General features: G+C 29.6%; 2 protein-coding genes across 2 annotated transcripts; both read right to left on the reverse strand.

Annotated features, from left to right (window-relative positions):
- Positions 1 to 6,822: 6,822 nt before the first annotated feature.
- On the reverse strand, positions 6,823 to 10,669 carry Bma-pqn-89 (uncharacterized protein; the record flags this gene model as incomplete). Its single annotated transcript, XM_001898835.2, has 11 exons — positions 6,823 to 6,950; positions 7,152 to 7,236; positions 7,419 to 7,530; positions 7,751 to 7,851; positions 7,985 to 8,074; positions 8,234 to 8,390; positions 8,475 to 8,662; positions 8,882 to 9,014; positions 9,172 to 9,371; positions 9,579 to 9,671; positions 10,496 to 10,669. 11 exons carry the CDS (start codon positions 10,667 to 10,669, stop codon positions 6,823 to 6,825), a joined length of 1,461 nt encoding a protein of 486 aa, XP_001898870.2.
- Positions 10,670 to 13,069: 2,400 nt separating this feature from the next.
- Positions 13,070 to 13,775, reverse strand: Bm6266 (uncharacterized protein; the record flags this gene model as incomplete). Its single annotated transcript, XM_043074131.1, has 2 exons — positions 13,070 to 13,238; positions 13,609 to 13,775. The coding sequence occupies 2 exons, from the start codon at positions 13,773 to 13,775 to the stop codon at positions 13,070 to 13,072; spliced, it is 336 nt and encodes a 111-aa protein (XP_042930065.1).
- Positions 13,776 to 22,965: the final 9,190 nt, after the last annotated feature.

The raw sequence follows: 22,965 nt of genomic DNA on the forward strand, positions 1-22,965 counted from the left end.
ACCGATTAACAAACGCGTAACGAAAGATATAATTATAAAACATTAAAATGATATCAAAACCACCCCAAAATGCAGAATGAACCACCGTATGGAGGACGATGGTTTATATGCAGAACTGAGCTGACCAGATATCCGGCAGAGGATATTTAGCTGATGTGAAACAAAGACTGCTAATAAAGGGTTTTGCTAACAAAGGGTTTGCTAACAAAGGGTTTTTGTTGTGTGAGGAAAAGGAATCAGATAAGAGGAATTTGTTAGTTTTGGATATAATAATTTAAATATTTCGTCTTTCACGACAATTCCTAAAATTTAAAAAAGTGTTCTATGTGAGAATGTAACAAGAAAGTCTTTAAAACCATGAGTTTACATTAATTAACCTCCATAATGATGTTTCTTCATTTAATATTTTTGTTCTTTCCAGTTCCGAACCTGTTCAGAGAAGCATTTGCAATACAACTCATTAAATTGTATATTTTATAGTGCATCTCCAGCAAATGCAAACTACAAATTTGCAAACTATAGCCAAAGAAGGTAATTGAGATGGTATTTAAACAAATGAACAATAAAAAATGATTTTTATGCGAATTATTTATGTGAAGAATTTGAGGACTTGTAAAACGTTATAAATATAAAATTAAAAGCAACTAAAAACTTTAGCAAAAACTTGTTCAACACAGAGAACCATATTTTTTTCTCAAGTGTATTAGAAGTAATTTTTACGGATCTTATAGTTAATAAAGAACAAAGGAAGGGCGCTAACCAAGGAGTCATCCTAACAAGCAATCGAAGCGAAGGGAAAAAAAAGCACAATGAGATAATAAATGTACAAAGGAAACGATGTGGATATTAGATCTGAACAAAGAAGGGCTCTCGGCGATATAAGCGGAATAACTTCTCATTACGGATCACATCGGGTTGATGAGTTGAGGGACGATTGTGTTAGGGCGGCTTTAGGTCGCGCTGGAGAAAAATGCTTAAAAGGACGAGTAAGAGAAATTCGTTTCTCATGACACCTATAGGACAACAATTTTGAGGTGCGGAGAACAATCGACGACAACAACGGGAGTTTAGTTACCCAAGTTGAGTATTAAACGACGTGAATTTCGACAAAGAGGAATTCAACGGGTAGAACACAATGTTCTGGCAATAAACGACGACGTACGAGCAAAAACGAAGTTACGACACTCCACGATAATTCAAGGATCAAAAAGAAAAGGGAAGAAGGAAACAACAACAGTCAGCTCAACCAATTATACTGATAGTACAACCGAAGCAAAGAGAAGAAACGTGATAAGAATATAAATTAAGCAGGAAACAATTATATAAAGGAATCGTCTCGTATCAAATAAAGGTTGAAACATTCTTTTTTCCTACAATTCCCGTTAAAAAATTTAAGCGACTATATTAGGTTATAATTGACAGATGTTCCTCAAGAAACCAGATTACTTATTATTTTGGATTGTTGCATCGTTCCCAACACGAGGTTATGCGGTACTTTTGCAGTTCAATTAACGATCGCTTTGCAATTCAAAGTGATCGTTAATTATTTTGAACAGAATAACCACTTCAAATTCGCAACTAATTTGTTAACCTGATTAGGGGACTTCCATTACTTCTAATTGCTGTATCAGTGCATGCTGTATCAAATATGATTGCAACAATCGAAACTCACGTAGTTTCTGATTAAATTCTACCTTAAAAATTTTCATGTTAAAAATGAAATGAATAAAATCATCTTGATATTTTAAAACAAGACATTCCACAACTGTTATAGGAACACTTTTTGCATCTACCATCGTTAACTGCAGAACAGTATAAATTTTGTGCATGCATACAGATTTTAAATCTATATTCGTCAAGTGAGTTTTACTAAATTTAACCTACCATTCCAAAAAATCGTTTCTCTGTCCAGAAGTAATAAATTTAAGCACCTAATTTCTGAGGCAAATTCTAGAATTCAAAAAAAAAAAAAAGACCTGTTCTGCAGTGAATTAATATTATTGTGTTTTTTGTTATACTTAATGAATGGTTCTATTCATTTTACATTGTGAAGCTACTTTGAAGATAATGGACAACATAACCTCTTGGATTGTATGCCAATATTATTTCACCAATAACTGTTTGGACAGCCCTGCGTATTTTCGTAGAGTACTGGAGGGCTACTGATTAACGATTAGTTGAGCAAACGTTTGGCGCACCTCACAGGTAGCAGCACATTAACTATGAATATTGATGCATTTTGTGATACACTTTTGGATTTAGAAAAAAGTAATTTGAAATTCACGGAATTCAGTCGAGAACACTGCACATAGTTTTTTTTTTTAGTGCAGTCGCACACCTTGTAGGGTATTAATCCTTTTTTTTTTTTAAATTTTTAAAGGTGTAATTTACAAATGACAATGTATTCTGTTTTCGTTAAAAAAAAAAAGTGAATCGTAAATAGTTCTTACAATGCAGTTGCTTAGGACAATAAATTGTAAAAACTTGAAATAAATCTCGCGAACCTCCAAATAACTTACGAAATATATGAATTAAAATTGTATTAGCCCATAAAACTAAAATTTCGCTTAACTGAACATTCTTTAATTAAACATTGTTTCAAAATTGCATTTATGTAAGCAATCATTTGCCCAACACTCATCTTCCTGCTGTAGCGAGCTTATCTGCCTGTCTAGAAATTTCCATTTCCATTAGTGACACGAACTTTGAAATCTGACCTAACACTCTTGAAGAGATATATTGGGAACGGGGAAATTTTGCATCTGCAAAATAAAAACAGTTCAAGCAAAATGCATGAATTATTGCCTGTTGTCGCCACAGTGGCGAAGCTATAACGTAGTGAACAAAGGCTATTGTTTTAAGTGATTTTAATCCACTTTGTAACCTTAGCATCCATAAAATCCCTCCCAATTTGCAAAGCCATTCATTATAGTTCCTTGTTTGGTATGGATCGGATGCGAGGTGTCTAGTTTGCTTGTATCTTTAAATGTTTTATAATTAAGATACATTTGTGTGTTACGTATCAATTCATTATTGTAATGTCGTATAGTTTTTAATGTTAACCTGTGGTTTAATTACTCAAGTTTAAGGCTTGAATAGTAAAGTATTTCACGAAGACTCCCACAGTACATGTACACAGACCGGAACCAGTACAGATTTGAAAAAACCAGTATCGAATACAAAAATCAACGATCTGAACTATCAAGAAAGGAAACGTACTTTGTTTCACAAGGAAACAGCAATAAGAAAGAAATTCTAAATTTGCTTTTACATCTGTACAGCAGCAAAAAATTGGATTTAGGGAATTTTCATAAAGAAAGATAAAGAGGAATTGCCTAGTTGAAATTTTACATTAATTCTCAAAAAATAAAATTTTATAAAATTAAAACTGTATTGAGCACTTGAAAGAAATCTATGCCTTGAAATTTTCCAGAATGGTAATTTGTCAAAAAAGAATATGAAGAATGCATACGTAGACTTTTCTAAATTTTGGATTCAGAACTTTTATTAGTAGTAAAATAATCCATTCATCTCTATCCATTACCCATTTAAGAGAGAAATTCACCGGGAAAGGAAAACCGTTCAGCAAATTTATTTGTGCATTCGATAGTGCAATATTATGGAACTAAAGCAGTGCAGACAGAAGTCAGTGGTAAGATTTTCTTTTTGAGACGATCTCCTTTCTATATTACGATTAAATCACTTGTGATGTATGACTTCTTATATAGATTGTTCTTTTTTTTTATTCAAGCGATAATTGTTCAAAAATAATTTGTACACTAAAATATTTTTCATGTTTTAAAGTAAAACTTTTAACACATAAAGTTGCATGATTGAATGTCAACAAAATAAGTAGAAAAAAAACGGAAAAGACTTCATGTCATTTTTGAGTATTCATAATTTCATTAGTAATTTTATTTTGCTCGTACAAATGATTATTACGAATCAGATCATTCATTAAATACAGCCTAGACGAATAATTTTATCATTCGCATATGATTTCTTATTAATTTGGATGATATTCAGAAATAAATTTACAGATGCATATGTAATTTTCTGCAGCTATAACATTAATTATAACATATATCACTTGGACACATCATTTATGAATAAATAGTTTCATTAAAAAATAAATTTTTGATCTTATCAGTATGCTTCTCGAAAAAATTGAATTCTATAAAATTTTCGAAAATTTTAGTATACGAAAAAGATTGGTGACAAAAGAACGAAGGCATCTAAAACTTTGTGATTAACTAATGCAAACAAATTTATATAATTCAGTTATGTGTAAGCGATAGTCTTTTTAAACGTAATTGAGCAGATCACTTTTTGATCTTTTTATTAGCCAAACCAATCTGATAAAGGTGGTAACTTCAAAGGGATAGATCTTGGAAATGCAATCAGAAAATTCTGCTCAGTAGCAGGATTTTCTGATTCTAATTTGTAAATTATTTATAAATTAAATTTTCTAAATTTATTTCTATTTATAAATTAATGAAAATTTATTTGTTTTTATAAATTTTTTCGCCTAACGAATGAAATCGATTTCAGAAATCTGGTATAAAAATTTCCTTTATTTATAAATTAAAGGTGCATATACGTGTATGCACAAGGACAAACAGTAAAAAAATATGTATAAATCTTATATCTTATTCAAAAAAAAATTTTTTTCCACCAGACTGAAGTTCTTTAAACATGCTTACTTAATTAGAATTTGTTAAAAAATAAAGTATTGTGCGGCATAAAATTTCATTCTGATAACCAATACTAATATAAAGTCTATCTTTTCTGTTAAATATTGGCAAACAACCAGTGTCACTATCTATCCACTAACTACTTTTAACTGCTTCGACCATATTCAGGAAGATCAAGTTTTTAGGAACTTGATTAAGAGAAAGCACATTAGCCATAGCATAAGGTCTAAGAAAAAGTATGACAGCGTTTGGCAGATTCTGATGGCTTCGCAAAATTAATGGCATATTTGTCTACAAACATGTCCCATAACTCTTTTGATCTGCATGCAATGTATCAAGTCAAAACATTTTAAGTAAGCAATAAGTCAGAAGTTAATAAATAATTCATACGGTTAAATCGAAATTCCTACTCGATATATTGCTGTGAAAATTAAAAGAGATGAATAATACAAACAATCAATTTCAATTAATTATCGATTACAGTGTTGTATTTGCATTGTTATTGTGATTAAATCATGAGAATTTACACTAATATTCGAAGTAAACAGAATAATCAGATTTACCGAATTTTATTCTAACTAGTTCGTGTGCGAGACACATATCGTAGTAAAGTGAGGAAAAAACGATTTCATTTATTAGATGTCATGGTAAATCATTAAAGCTGCTTTTTGAAAATTTATTTCTAACTCACTTATTCATTAACTTCTCATAATGTAGACAAGAACAAGAAGATACCAAAATATAAAAATAATGTTTTACCAACCAAAGGGTTCTAACACTTCATTAAAAGGGCACAGATTTCTTCTTTAGTCGCCGACAAAGAAATCATTAATGAAATTTACATTCATTAAATTATGAAAATAAATTGAACTAAATTTACTTCTTTTTTTTTCTTAGTGACATCGACAATTGGGCGACCATTTAAAATGATTAATATTTCCATTTTCCATGCGAATTCAATCATTAAAGCAAATGGCAAATATCTTAAACAGGCAATTTATTTTCGCTGATTTACTCCAAAATTGGCTTACTGTTGTTTGCTCTCATGTGAATATCATAATCTTTCACAAATATCATTCGTAAAATTTGGGCTATTTTAGTCAAATAATGTTAAAAAATGCTAGTAAGCATTCTAAACGAATGTAATGCTTCTTCGAATGTAAATGATCTTTATCGCTCATAAAGCTTGTTCAACAAATCAAAACTTGGAATTCAAAAAAAAAAAAAATCGCATGAATTAAATTAACAAATGCATGCAGACTATTATCGACCTGTTAAGCTGCCTAAACATAATATCGCACTTAGAGTATTGTGGTAGTAAAGAAATAATGGAAATACGATGACTTTGTTTGTTGAATAATATAAAGAGAATAATGGATAAAAAATGACAAATTGAAATTAATAAAGTTGAAGCAAAACTGCAAGCAATATAAATGGTAAATAAAGAAGTAATTAAAATAATAGCAAAAGCAAGGAAAGCAGGAGGGAAGGAGGAAAAGCAATCATCCTTGCCTTTACCTAAATATAATATGCATGCCGAAATTCTTGATATGCACCTCTTTTCTTCATATAAATTCATTATGCTTTCAAAAGTTACAATTCGAATTAAGTATTCACAGAAAGGTCAGTCAGAGTAGTTTATAAAAAGGCTCAGAAAGATACAGTATATAATAATAATAACTATTAACACAAATTAGTTTAAATTCTATGGAAAATCTTTTAATTTAACGATGAGATGACACAACATTGCCATAATTTATGAAAAAATGCATGTAAAATTGTTTAACATTTTCATAAAATTCATACTGAGTATCTGTAAATGCAATTTAAGGGACAAAAACTTATGTGTGCTTAGATTCAAAACGATTTTTCATATAGGATTCGTAAAATTCAAATGAGGTAGAAACAGAGTTATTGAAATACTTTAAACTTATCACACTAATATCAGTCTATTTGTTGTCTTCTCTGTCTAAAGCTACTAAAGAAGATATCAGAACAACAATGTTTGGCCAGATTTACATGTCTTTTAAAAAGAATTTCGGAAAATTAAGAATTGTTGCTGTGCGTGCCTAAAAATTTTTGAGCTTTAGGACAGAAATTGCAAGAACTGAGCAATGACAGAACTAAATCAGACGTCCGCTTCTTTACTTGGTGGCAAAGGCACGCTAGAAAGGGTACTGTTCAAGGTATCGCTGAGTGCTGGGACGTCACAAAGTTGCCCTGATTGTAACGGTGTCGCTTTTCGAAGCGATGATTCTGCGAAAAAACAAAAAGCATTAAACTGATATAAATTTTTCTTAATGATTCACATCACTTTTATTTATATTCCACTATGCTGAAAAGTGCATTTGTACTTAAGGCTACAGGTGGGGGACTGAACAAATGACAGGTAAATTTTGAAAACTAAATAATTCCAGTCATAATCTGCTAAAAAATTAGACGAGAAAAAAGGCATACTAGCTGGTAGAGCGTCTAGCTGGGGAGCAAAACGTGGTGTAGTTGGTGCCTGTCTAACTTGATTATGTGACTCATTATTGATTGACTGAAAAGTATTTAAATGTTTAAATGTTTGAATATAAACTTCAATTAGCTATACAAGGAGATACAAGGATTTTCGTCTTTGAACTTCCAGAAAAATCAATCTTTGATGCATTGAAAGAATTAAATTTTCTAAATAGTTCATAATAATGAAACTCGTTACTTCAAGAATCAAACAGTGCTCACTTGCAACAATAGACGATTAGCGCTACCTTCAGATCTTAGTGTTGACCTATAATTATGCCCGGAAGTTGTGTTGTTGTAGGAATGTACACTTCCTCTCACTCGCCTTCGCATTCTGCAACAACTTAATTAGCAATAACTTCATTATTTGAAACTTGGATTGCCTTTGACGTATTTGAATCCTAAATTTTTCAATAAAATTTGAATTTAACTATTTAAGAACAGAAGGGAAAAATAGTTAAATGTTTCTAAAGATACAAAATTCGATCAAAATCTCGTTCCTCTAGAGACTGAGTTATTTGTTGAAAAGAACTTGAAAAGAAGAAAAAACGCACAGGACAGAATAGATGAGGGTGATAATAAGAAGAATAAGTAGAATACCAACAAGTACACTGAGGACTACTGTTGCAACCTTAAAACTGGACGATACCACATCCTGAAATTGAAGATTTCGAAATTCTGAATGATAAAAATAAGTTATTATTTAAAAAATTCAAATTAAAAATTTAACTGATAAATGAAAAATCAAAGATGGAATCCAAAACAAAAAAGAATGGATATTTACTGACTGTAGCAGAAAGTGTAAGAATGGCTCCATTTGAATTTTGACAATATGATTCTTGAATGATTCCCCATGGACATGGCAAGCAATTTTGAACCTAAATTAACTACCACTATGAATTATTTAAATTAACTTTTACGAGGTTGTTACGCCATTGGGGACAAAACTGTAAAATAAACAGATAACCAATGTCAAAAAAGAAAATTTATGGGTAAGTGAGGATATATAAAGAGAACCAATATTAAAGTTACTTTACCTGTCCACTTTTCATATAAGTACATGTGTAGAAAAAGTTTGTTATATTAGACTGACATACTGCTATTGCTATATTTGTCACTGCTTCATTGCAAACCAAATCACAGTTTCTTCCGATTAAACCACCTTTACACTGCATTGAATATGCAACTGTTAACCTGGAAGTGAATTAATTTGAAAATTTTTGTACATAATACATGGATTATTCATGCTTATCTTATTTGATTAACTGCCAAACTTACTGCGTTTGGAGAACAATACCATTGAGATTTCGTGACTGCATTGATAAATGATTTCCAATAGACGGTATCACGGAATTCAAAGGTAAAATAAAAGTATCAACGTGGACAACAGTTTGAATCTGTGTCAGCTCACCTGTATGAGCATTGATAACAGCGCCCATATGATGAACGAATATATCAATCGCTGACTGAAAGTTTTGACACTTATTTCCTTTGTGCAAAATCCCTCTTATGACATTAGGAAGGCGGACAAGTGGTTTGCTGACCAGTTATATTCATCTAATTGCCGTATCATATTTAAAAGTAATAATTAGTTCTTAGCTTTGAAGGTAAATACATGTAGTAACGATAATAGCTTTCATAGTTTCAAAAATTAATGTAACATAAACTCTCATGAAATCTATAACCGGTTTTGAAGTGAGATAAAATGTATGAGGTTGTTGCCAAGCTTGTTTTTGTTGTGGTGACATACTATCGATATCGATGTATCCAGAAGGCGTTAGCGGCATAAATTCAGTTGAGAAGTACTTCAATGATTCACTAAAATTTTATTTTTATTTGAATATCACTTCTTCCAAACAGTACAACAACGCAAAAGAGCTTTTTTTTGATTTTTGATTTCTAACGAAAGATTTCTAACTCTAAAACTTATTCTGGCTTAAGCGAACACGTAAATAAATAACTGTACAAAACGTACTCTGGTGATAATAGAATAACTGTGAATGACATATAACACCGAGGAACAGAGGTGCCAAGATAGCTGCAAGAGAATTCACTTGGACAAACACAAGTTTGTCCTTTTGGGAGCTGAAGGCCTTGGTTAACGTAATTTATGAGTTGTATTTGTACCATTACATTTGCTATTTCAGAAATATTGGCTGATTCGGAATAGTAGTCCTGAAGTATGCCTTTGAAAATAAAATAATTGTACATTACTGGTGTTACAATACAAAAAGAGAAAAGAAGAAAAAAGATCGACTTTGAACTTCATGGAATGTTACTTTTATTGTTCTGGTCAAAAATATACCTTTTGATAAGTGCAAATTAACATGAAACAAAGTAAACTAGAAGGGGAGAAAGTGACATAACTATGGAATGACTTACAATATGGCTTATTGGCTGAAACATTTGAATATTTTGATACATAGCTTCGAAATTATTTTGATCGTTGTAATCATGGTTTCTAGGATAAGAAATCTGAAATAAAATCACCAAAATCATGTGTGCTTAAAAAAAAGCATTCTGCTATGGAAGACAAAAGCACTTTCTGAGTTTTTTTTTTCTTTTTCTTTTGATGAAACTTTAATATTAGCTGTCATGAAGTCATTCTTTAATTTTATTCCGAACTATTCTTTGAAACAAAAAGAATAATCATTGATGAATTAATCTTGCTATTGTTGGAAGTAAAATGGTATTTAGAAAATGATAGAGAAATGATAACTGGAGACTCGCTTAATTTTATTATTCTTTCATAAACGACAATTAACAGCTTTAGTAGAACTGAAATTAAATTGCCGTTAGAAAATTATAACATTTAATCATTAAAATTATTAATGCAGTTCCAAAACGGCTTTCATTAGATCATACAATAGAATAGAATTTCATCCATTAAAATGTTAGCACAGGATCTTTCCTAAAAGTTTTTCTTCTCGATAATTGTTATTCGAGCAGAAAAATTGATGGAAAAGTATATTAAATTCGTTTTATCGGTGAAGTTAACAGAAGTTTTTCGGGCCAAATCAAATAAAACTAAGGAACATTTTTTTGGTTGGAAAAGCTTAAGAATTTTTATGACTTCATCAAAAATTTCAAAGAAGAATTTTAAAGTTTCCAAGTCAATTAAATTTGAAAAGTGAAAAAAAAAATCACATATCAACCATTTCTTCAAAGTTCTATTAGTTACAAAAAATCTCATTTAAGCATATATTCCTTTTTAGATTTGCTTGACTAAGAATTAAAATAAAAGTTCGAATTTTGTAAAGAGATGATTACTCAAATTAATAAGTAATAAAAAGACTAACAAAACTGATAGAATGTGTTTGTGATCCAAACATTCTACGATTTGAACCAAAATTATTATTTCCATTTATATTGTTACCGTTACGAATAATACCAAGTTGACTTATATTCGACGCAGTAATCTGTTGAAAGTAAACTAATAAAGTTGATGTGCACACTATACCGATTCTTCGCATCTTTTAAGACTATTTAGATTTCTATTGGTCAATATTTGAATTATTGCAATACCCTCTACCTTTGCTTTGTTCGACCATTCAGTCTTCCCTGCAAAATTAAATTGCTCCTCAAATGACATCGTAGTTGAAACACCATCAATAGCGATCAATAAGATACAAGAAATTATTATCCATAAACGGGCTAAACAACCGATAAATTTCTTACCAGGCTAAGCTGATAAATGAACATGTAAAAAAAAAAAAAAAAAAAACGAGCGTCACACTTTTGCTTCTAAGTGTGTAAAATAGTAGACGAGATATTTAACGTAATACTACAATGTATGCAGAAGTAATAACTCATATCAGAATTTCATTTTAAAAAAAATAAGTACCAAATTACAAAATAGCTTGCGACTGAATCTACGATTATAGAAAAATCATAAAAATATTTAGCAGTACTAGTGAAGTAAAATTAATTTTCATTAATCTATTGAGAAATTTGTGCTAATCACGAAATCTCTAAATATCTGAGTGAAAATGTAAAGAATGGAAATGTTGCACTAATATCAGAATGACGATCAAATTCTTATCAATGATATCGTGGCCAAATGTGTTGTCACAAGTAGGAAGAAGAATGAAGAATGCTTACAATAGTTACGAGAAACGAAACCTGAAATGTTGCACTGGTACCGAATTGTGGATCATAAAATAGCATCATTAACTGGAAGCAAATGCTTCTACAGTTTTCAACAAACTGAAAAGCTAATGGTTTCTCATCCACGTTCTTCCTTCTTTTCCAATGAGAGAAGCAAATCCTCCCTGATATGAACGGTTTTGTATGTTTAATGATTCATTGCATCACTCTATGAACATTTCTATTCACTGCTGCTGCTGCTTCAATGATTCTTGGCTTCGACCGCGTTGAAGGGAACATGTAATGCTTATTGATTACGTTATTTCTCCTATGCGCGATTTCCCAAAAAACCAAAAAATTTGTTCCCATTTCGGTGAAAAAAGAAATCTCGATCATGTCATCCAAAAATGATCATTTTTATAACAATTTGGAAAAAAAGTAGTTAATTGATCAAAAAATCTCCAATTTCACAATTTGTATAGGAAATAGATCCAACTAAATGAGAAATGATTTTTCATAATAACATCATGACATAAATAGTTAATGACAATTTATTGATGGAAGACTTTTTTTATATTTTAAAAATCGATAAATGTAAATTTTGGTTGAATGCTTCTCTGTTACTGATATTATGTCGTCCAAAAATTTCCGAATCCGATAACTCTATATTTCCTTCATTTTCGATTACTTTTTTATTTTCAGTAAAACTTCATCGGTTACAAATTCGATTTCTGATTGTTGGATTTAGAAATTACCAAAAATGTCCATTTTCGTGATATCGAACCTAAAAGTAATGATAATGAATAACCCGAAGTTTAGTCTGCTCATTTTACTAAGAAGGAGTGCTTATTATCACTCATAATTTAAGCCATAACGAAGAGGCATGCGTCTATTTATCTTTTCGTCTTGCAACTTTCCGCGCGCTGTGTGCATTTCGCTTGCTCTGAAATACTGCATCATATCACTGCATGAAATGATTGCGGAAATTTAAACGATTACGCATCATTTGTTAATCTCTCCTCTTCAATTATATTTATTTCACTCATAAATTTGACAGAAACTTTATCAAATTTTGCTGCAAATTCCAAATTAACCAAACGTTATCCGCTATAATCCATTTTCCGTTTGGATTGCTTACTGAAACTTAACTGCTATAAAAGAAATGAAAAAATGATGCCAGCCATCCAACCACTTTTTTATTCCTCTTTGATTATTGTAAATCCAGAAAATACTTTTAAACAACATTTAGGATTTCTCAAATTAAATCCTGGACTTAGTTTCAGCATTAATTGCTTGAATGTAGCACATGAAAGTGCGTGCACTTCAATCTTCCGTTATTTGATTGTGCATTGCTTGAGAAGCACTTCATATAATTGCACCAAATCAGATCAGATAGATACATTGAGAATTTTATTGTAATGAACTCTTTTATTCACTACATTATTGCAAAACATGAAGACATGAGTCGAACAATCGAAATGAATTGAATTCCACAAATTTTAATTCTACATAATACACGTATTGATGTTTGCATGAAATTATATTTCAGAAAAACAGGTAGAGCTAAGAGGAAAGCAAATTATGCAATGCATCATAATTTTGTACAGTTGAATTTCAAAAAATCTTTTAGATATAAGCACAAGTTTAACAATTACTACATTACGTGGGACAACAAAATTTAAAGTGAAACCTAGATAATATACTAAAATTGACAAATCAGAAGTTATGGGTGAACATACACAAAAGTGACTATTTTTCTTACCAGTAAGTAATTTTATCATCCAAATTTACTTCTGTGATTTAATATCAACTATAGTTACTTTAACATCAGTTATAGCAATCATCGTAGTCGTGCAGTGTTCCAGTTCTTTATCAAATTTATTGATCATTATCAGCATATATATAACAGCTAGGAGACCTGATGTGTACAGTGAAGCCATAAGCACAGCTACTAATCTGAAATAAGGGTGTCTGAAACAGAACTTATGCTGTAGAAACTGCAACTTTTGAAAACGCAATCTCACTAATTTTAATGGATGTCTTAATTAAGTTGAAATTTTCAACATGGATTTTTGAAATTATGGAAATAATCGAAATGGTATACATGCTTAATCCTTCCATAATTTTATTTTGAAACTCTATTAACCAGTGTACTGGGAACAATTTAATTTTTGCTGATAAAAAAATGCATTTCAGGAATGACATGCATATATTGCCTGAAGACTTATAGTATCATCTTTAAATTGCCCTGTTTAATTTATTCATTCTTGAGAGTCGAATATTTATCAGAATTTGAAAAGAGCAAAAATGGTAGCTAATTGCTTACCCTGTCATCATATAAAACAAAATAGCATGATGTTGTGCGTAAATGAGATAAATGAGCGAATAAGCTAACAGTAGGCTTATAACGACACTGAGTTGAAATTTTGTTAAAGGACAAATGTTCCAGGCTTGCTGTGGCTTCGAGTCCGTCACCGTTGAACTGTCGTGCATATGGCATATGAATACGTCGCATATATAGGTAGATATATATGCGACGTATATATATATATAGATAGATAGATAGATATAGATATCTTTTTCAGCAATTTTATTAAACAATTTTCTTCTGAAATTAAATAAGCCATCAAAATATAATACAGCTATGGTAATTATAAGAATTAAAGAATAGAAAAAGAATTTTGTCCTTAATTACATAGTTTTGATTAACGGAGTTGATCAGATGAGACGCCCGAAGAAACATTTCTTATAGCATTGTCCACATTCATCGTCAGCACATTTCAATTCGAAATCAGGAAAAACAAGTTTATAGACAGACAATTTTAAAGGATTGTTATAACTGATAAGTGGATGATGTTCATTAGGATTAACATTTTCTTTTATTCACTAACAGTAGAAAAGCTATTCAAACTCTTTCAATTCTAAGTATATTTTCAAAACTTATGACTCGAATCAGTTCATTTTTTCAAGTCCTATATCCTATTATAACCTTAACCATAAAAAGTCATGTCGCATATTCTACTTTCTTGAACTATAAACTTACTACCGCTGTTCCTCCTAAATTTGAATGAAAATCTAAGCATGGCTGAAATTTTATAAAATTTTCTATGATCCACGTTATTCATGAAAATCCGATATCTTTAACCCTTTGTTGCATTATTCAGTGATGCGTTGAAGTATGCTGAACATCAACATAAATAAATGAGCAAATAAACTGATTCATAAGCGCAAATATAAATAATTCATATATATATATATATATATATATATATATATATATATAATTAATGTGCATATATTCTTCAAATGATTAAATAATTTACGTACTATTTATATATACTATTATTTCAATGATTAAGTAATAGTATATATAATATGTAATACGAATTAAATAAATGGACGAATACTGTTGATCATTTGACTTGTTCTCTTTAACAGTTTTACAGACAGTAAGTTTTATTCTTGATGTAATATGAACAACCTGCAAAACTTATGATATTTACAGATGGCATCTATTATAATTTTATTCTTAATTAGCTGATTAAAATTTATTTCACTCACTTTATTAGCTTTTGTACGGGTAGAATTTTTTCGGAAGCATTTTTGATCCTGCTATGCGCCATCGAAACGAAATGTTCATTTAATAGGAAAAAGTAAATATACTTCATAGCTATCTTTTTTCATAAGTAAAATGTTTCGGTTCGTGCTACATAATGCTTGTGAATGAAAATTTATATTCATGATAAAAAAAAGTGTAAACAAGCGCTATTTGCAGCAATGCAAAACAGAGGAGTGCACTCGTTCTTAGTTAATGATTTATTGGTACTGATAAAATTTCAACATCACGAGTGAATAATATATCACGGATAAAACTATGAATTTGAACTATTTTAATGCTCTATTCAGTCTGAACAATTCGATGTTCAATATTAGGGGTCGGAAAATATGAAACGACAAAATGAATAATGTGAAGTGGTGTGCTATCTTCCGCTGTGAGTGATAAAAAGAGATAGTTTGATACATGGCTGAGAATTTTCCGAAGTTTTTGCTAAGTCGGAACAAATACTACAGTATATCTGATTATGGGAAAATTAGCAAGCAAGTGATCCAATATGAAAACGCTTGATGTCATGTCATTATCGCTCAGTGGTCATGAAAATCTTATTATATACCTTGTAAAAGTGGTAAATTGTAACGAAATGATGAAAACAAAAAATGTCTGAATCTGCTGTATTAATCATTAAATAAGGTCAATATGGTGACCAGTTGTACAACTCCATTCAAATGGATTACGAAGCGGAGAAAAAATTCAAAGTGCAGCACTCAAAACAATGATAAAATTTAACGATTAAACAATTCACCATACTGTACAATGAAAATAAAATAGGACAACACCTCACCACCACCAATCACTACTTCCTTTCAACAGCGCTTAGACGCAGTTTTAACGTCCAACACTGCTCATTCATAAACACATACCACGAATATTTTACATGCAAACATCACATTCGCATGTATACAGATGCATACCCAACATACACGCACGCACACACATACACACAACACACACACGCACGCACAGACCACGCACAGATACATACACAAATACATACATGAGTATACCCAGCAATATAATTTTTGAAAGAACCGGTTTAAATCTAAATATCTAACAGTTTTATTTTCTTATTACTAGAACATAATCTTACCCAGTCAGTGTTATCGGCAGATTTATTTTATTTTATTTATTTATTTTTTTGAGTTTCCGTCAATTCATTTCTATTATTAGTAAAAATATTACCAATCAAATTTATTTCATTAAAATTTCATTTGGATTCAAATTAGTTATTAATAGCTAACAAGAAGCATGTTTCTTTTCTATAATCTTAGCGCTATGAATAACATGATGAGAGTGATAATTAATTATGATAACGCTATGAGAAAGAAATAATGAAAATTCTCCATTTTCAATCAGAAACATTTAATACGAGGATAAATGTTTAAAAGCATTTTGAATCAAGTCGTTTAATGCAGGTGAATTAGCTAACTGATTTTGATTTTAATCAATCTAATTCTTGAAGAAAATCAATAATTTTTTCTAGAAGTTAGAGTAATTTCTCATTCTTTAGGTCGTATTAATTTTACATTGTAATATAATAGTTAAAGAAAATAAATTTAAATTTCAGGAATTATTATTTTTTCCACCATTCCTGTATTAAGCTGAAAATAAAGCATACTGACAGATGGGTTATTTTAAATGTTTGTAAGTGTTTGATAAATAAACTCACGAAAAAATGATGATACTTTAGTGTTGAAAGTACTCACGGTTATCTATCAAATCAAAAGTGCTGTTCCATGCACACTTGTTTACTTGCTTTGTAATCATAAAAAACGTTTGTTGTTTTAATTTTAATTTTCCAGACAAAGTACTTTTCAATTTTTTTATCAAATGCTGCAAAAATGTTTGCATATGCATTTGGAATAAGCATCTAAAAAAATCATAAAATATGCAAAAAATGAAGTAGCATTATTCAAAAGAGAAAAAAAAATTGGAACTTCCTAAATTTTTAGCAGAGGTACATTTCATAATGATATGAAGTGTAATTCAATGACAAAAAATTGATCTTGCTGCAAAACAATCGTAAACTGCAGTCGAATGACAGGAAGACCAGCACCGAAACAAGTTTTTTTTTTTTTCCTTTTCTGATACACTCAAATCTCTTCCTTGAAAACTAAATTTCAAATGTGTCTACATAATGATTCTTGCAATGTAATTTGTGTTACAATATTACAACGCTGAAAGACTTTCTTGTAATGTAATGATTCATCTAATGATTGAAAAAGATTTCTTGAATTCCTAGCACTGCTGATTATTTTGGTGTGTTTTTTCTAAAGCCGCTTTTTAAAATGCATTCACATTGCGAAATACTTTGATGCAAAATAACCAGTGGAAAATAGTTCAGTATTATCAGTTTTTGCTGTTAATTCCTAAAAAGGAAATTTTTTTATCGCTAACCTCTTTTAATACGTGAGAAACATCTTTGTAAAAGAAAATAAAATACAAATTATATTTTATTAAATGATGACAATTGAAGGTACAAATCAAAAAATAATAATAATAATATAAATGAAAATAATGAAAGAACATTAAAGGGTGAAACTGAAAGATTTATTGACAAGGATACCTCATTTGACATTAAATATTATAGTAATAAATGAAAATGATTTTTGTCGTTCACTTTATATGAATGCTATTTATGCATGTCGAGAGTAGCTTAAAAATATCAAATAACACTGAGAGATTGGATATGAGTTTAGCACCATAAGATATCGTGCTGTAGCATGCTGAGTCCTCAAATCTTTGAGAGAAAGGATATTAAGAGCAAGAATGTCAGCTACATTTACCTCTAGCACAACTTTTACTGACAAAAAAAATAAATGTATTTATCATCTGACTAAATAAAATTTTCGAAATCGGGCAATATAAAATCCGAAATTTCATACAAAGATCAAGTAGTCTTTCTATAATGTTGGACTGAAAATCAATTTCCTCAAAATAAAAACTGCAACATAATGTAATTTTTATGGGTCAAAATTCGTAACTTATGGAAAATTTCTAATTCCCATTCTTGTTCGAGAAAATAAATTTTTCATTCACTATGAGTTAATTTGCAAAGATGTTTAGCATTAATTAATACAGTAGGTACTAAACACGATTGAATAGATGAACTTAAATGAAATTGGACAGGAGAAAATTATTATTTAATATATTTTATTAATGTGAAATTTGGAAAAGCATTATTATTTCAAGGAACTGTTGATTTGCACTGCATTTTACATTGAGCGATAGAAAAACAGTCTTTCTGGAGTTCAACAGAATTTTTGAGAAAAATATAGAAATGATAATGATTAGAGCACTGAATAGTTTACACGGTCTATAAAAATTCATTCAGAAATATTTTTCCGTTATCAGGCTAAACCAAAAATGAGCGAATGGATTCTAGAAAATATTCTGAAAGTCCTTTTAAAATAATACAATAAAAAGATTTGTGTTGGTTGTAACGTTTTTTGCTTACTCATTTATTTAAAAATCAAAATTAGATTGCTCAGGGCAAAAAAAAAAAAATCGAAGGTTCTAATCAGATTGAAAGAAATGATTTTACTGTTTATAATGAAGTATTGTGCTATCAGTAACAAAATTTTGCACGTAGATTATTCAATAACAATTAAAAAATGCTGTGTTTCGAAAAATTCGGTTAATTCAAAAGCAAAAAAAATCATAAAATTGCTGAACAGACATCTTAATCAATTTGCTTATTTTTCAAATTGTGTAATTACATTTGGTAATATCAGCTTTCAACCAATTCAGAGTTCACAAGTAAGGAATTTATAATAAAAGTTAAATCATGCTATGTGGGATAACGATAAGGTGTATCAATTTATCAATTGTGTCCAAGATTCGATTCTCCCTTCTACATCTTGCAGAAGTATTTCTGGAACGGTTTTATTGAAAGGTTGAGAAGAGTGTTCGCCGATAATTTAAATAAAACAAAACATTTCAAACTTACTTTTGCGTATAATTGAAGGAGCTTACCAATAAGGCATTTGGCTTATAAAAAATAATCATTCCTACAGCTTTTTTAAGATCCTTTAATTATTCCATTTTATATTCTGCTTAATGTTACTTAAAAGAGATATTCCTGATTTATGAACTGTGCACTGTGAAAGAATGCCGATATTTCCAAGATTCAAGACTTATTTGATATAGTTATAATCTTCCTGGCTAGAAGTTTAATTTGTTTAAAATAGAGAAGAATTAAGTTTTTCGAGTAAAAATTTCATTTAAACTGCAAATCTCTAAATAAAGTCTTTTGCTTTCTTCTTTGTTTAACGAAAATTTGTTGATAACAAAAACTATGCATATATATTCGTTTTTCTACAGAAAACAAGTCCTTTTTTACAACCGATGTATGGTGACAATATCAGTGCATGACGATCGTCTATTAATGTACATTCTAAATTCTTTATCAATTCAACCGCAATTCTAAGGCAAAACAAAGGGCTATTCATGATTTGAACACAAAAGAGATTTGTGATATGCATTTCTGCCTTATTTGAAATCTTTGAAGTCCTTTTCAATTGCAAAATTGTTAATCATGATGGCAAAATGGAATGTGTTCTTAATGTTTAATAGAAAAATGATAAAACATGCGAACTGACATAGCAAGGATGTGTTATCAGTTGTGCCAGTTTACGTTTTACCATCTTTTTGCTGTCAGATGACAAGTGGTAAGTAAAATATTCATTGTGCAACAAGATATCTGGATTGTAGAAATGCTCTGGGATTAAAAAAATCCGCAATTCAGCAAAAAGTGAATGATATTTTTCACCATTAAATTATTATCGAATTTTTCTATGTAAACACGGTGAGACCCGTTGATCAGTAGCTAAGACAAACCTCCATCCACTGTGCTACATTTTCTTCATACAAATAGTGTTACAAGCATCTATGAAAAATCATTAACAAGAAATAAAATGAAATTTCATGAAATAGAAACATTGTAGAAATTTAGAAATTTTGAGATTAAACGATTAGAATTGCCATTTAATCTAGCGGAGATATATTTAAGAAAACGTATTGTGTTGCGTATTAAAATAATACATAATTAGGGAATAAATTTGAATTTTAATTTAAATGCTAGTTCTTAATTGTAATTTACTGTTCGTATGCTCAAGCCATTTTGTACCTATTTTCTTCTAATGAAGAGGGAAGCAAATGAAAATTTAGGAATTTCTAAAGAACACTGTAAGATAAAATATGTGTCGTAGTTTTAATGGAAATGCTTTAGCAACAATAAAATATTGCAGAAATTGAAAAACAGACAATATTGATGGCACTGCTTTTCAATTTAACTTCAGTTAATTTTAACAATAGCGCATTTTATTAGCAATCATACATTACTTTAGGAAGTTATGGAATTTTTAGAAATCATCAATAATTGCTAATTAAAGAATGAGCGACAAGATTTACTGAACAATGCTAATGACAGTTCACTAACTACGCTTCATAGACTTTTTAATCTTGTAGATAACAATATCATGTGCAAACAATTTGCATCTAAAAAACAAATCATAGTAGATAGTGCTAATAAGTTTATGAATGTAATTTAACCACTTTCCAGCATGAAATTTAAACTTTGTCAAAAAAGTAGGTCAAATCGATTTTGTCCTAAATTTTGTCGGTTAAATAATAGTTATATGATAATTCAACGGATCCTGTTTTACAATTCTCTCACAAATTATTTCATCCCATATCTGACTACAAAAATTTTAATTTTTACTTTTAAATGATTATTTTTTAAAGCTTTAACCTTACCATTATCGGCAAATTTATAAATTCGACCAGTAAAAAAAAATATCTGAATATTAGATGATTTATATTAAAAAATTAAATATGGGGTAAAGCTTGACTTGTTAACTGCATCATATTTTATTAAGTAATAGTTCACACTGAAAAGTGATTTCAAACCAGCCTTAAACTTACGCATTTTTTTTAAAGGTGGAATCGATGCAAAAAATAAACTCTGACATGAATTTGAAGGATGAAATTGCTAATTAAATGTTTGCACTTAGCATCCCTTTGCAATTATAACAAACTCACGAATTATAAAATAATAAAAATATTCTCTTATTTCCGAGGAAACACAACCTAAATTCAAAGGAAATCATTTCAAAAAAAAAATTTTTTTAATCTAATGGAAAAGATTTGTTTTAATTATTTAGGAAAATCAACTGTTGTCGGAAAAATCATTAAGGAAAAGGTTTCGAAATATTATTTAATTGAAAGTTCGAATTTTGAGAACGAAATTTTACAATTACTTTTACATTAAATGTCTACAAACATCAAAAATTAAGGGATAAAATTATTTTCCAGGTTGTCTCGAGAAATCCTGATATTTGGTGTTTCCACCGATTAAGTAATCAACTTTCTTTTCCTTTAGGATTATAAATCTTTAATAATATTAAGGTATTCTTAAAGATTTGAGAAATCTTTTTCTTCAAAATTTTTCTGAAGGAAATGATGAAAAATTATTTTCATTAAGAATTTGTATGCAATACATCTTAAAATTAGTGCTGCCTTGGTTTATTGAGATTCATCGGCAGAAAAGGGATAATTGGCAACCAGTTTATAAATCAAAAATTTCAACAACTTAATACAAATCATTTAATTTCAAAACTTACTTTGTTAGGAAAAGAAGTCTGCGATAAACACGACTGCTTATATATATTTTTTTCTATAAATTTGCAAAATGTTTGAGTAGGATACGACAAGTACGTGTTCCATAACGCTACAGAGCGATCCGATATTAATTCGAGGCTATAAATCTACCTGATCGAAAACTAATTTTTGTGCCGCTTACCATCCTCCTTCCTCGCCGAACTTATCCGTAGGCATTTAATCTTTTTGATTTTTCTTTGATGATGCCTAACTGTCACTACATTAACTAAAAGTTAGAAATTAAGTTTCAAAAGAGATTTTTGGTTTATAAAATTGGTAGGCAGTTAATTTTGTAGGAAAAAAGAGAGATATTTGAGATCAGCCTTTCCTCGGATTCCTTTGCCCTTTTGACACAAAAAGTGATTTTAATTTCAGGAGGATTTTTTTAGTCAGCATATTTTATAATAATAATGAGTTGAGGAAAAAGAACAAGTTAGCCAAAGAAAAACTGATTTGCTGCTTTAAGGGAAAGTAATTAATTTAAATTTATGGAGTTTGAGTTTTCAGAAATATTGAAGGTATAATTCTGTATAAAGACTAAAATTCTTTGATCTATGTTTAAAAGTTTAAGAAATTGTTGGTTTCGGATTTATTTGTTTCATTTATATGATTATCGAGCAGCTGCAAATTTCTTCTCATCATTTTAGATTGTGCTAATTAGCAAAATACTTGAGAGACAAAGAGTATAAGTGCATATTCTTATGCAGTTTATGAAAATGATGCCAATTGAATATATATTTCAAATACGTATGTTGCTTGAGCAATTGTAAAAATCAAAAAAGCTAGTCTGCAGTTAAATAGGCCTCAGTTATGATAGGTCACTTCTTCATGAATACTTAAATTTATAAACTAAATTTTTTCCTTGATTTTAAACCATATCGCTTAAAATTTTATTCATTAATGCTGAATAGATGAGTTGTAATTGCCAAAGTGCAAAATACATTACCAAATAATTATTTACTAGCTAAGACGTTGTGATTAATTTGGAAAGAGTCATCTGAAAAGAAAATTATCTCAAATAGATTTCAAATTTATAACAAATGCATCTTTCAAAAAAAAAAAAATAAATAAATAAATAAAAAGAATATGGTACTAAAGCAATAATTTTTCCTTCATAAAATTAAATACTTAATGTGATGAAATTTAGCAAATAGAGAGAGAATAAGTCATAAAATATATTTTATGGGTAATTGTTGAGAATTTTCTGAATAATTAGTAAGATAACGGCGTTCTACACAATTATATTATCAGTTGACAATTTCATCAAGAATTTCTTTGCCCAAACGCCAAAACAAAACAAACTCGGTTTTTTAGAATTTAAAATTTTTTTATCGGTTTTAAATCCAAGAGAATTTTTGTTGTTCCCAGAATTCCACATAGTATCTAGTCAACAATTTGCAAGACGTT

The sequence above is a fragment of the Brugia malayi genome (genome assembly GCF_000002995.4).
Source record: "Brugia malayi strain FR3 genome assembly, contig: Bm_v4_ChrX_scaffold_001, whole genome shotgun sequence".
Taxonomy (NCBI): Eukaryota; Metazoa; Nematoda; class Chromadorea; order Rhabditida; family Onchocercidae; genus Brugia; species Brugia malayi.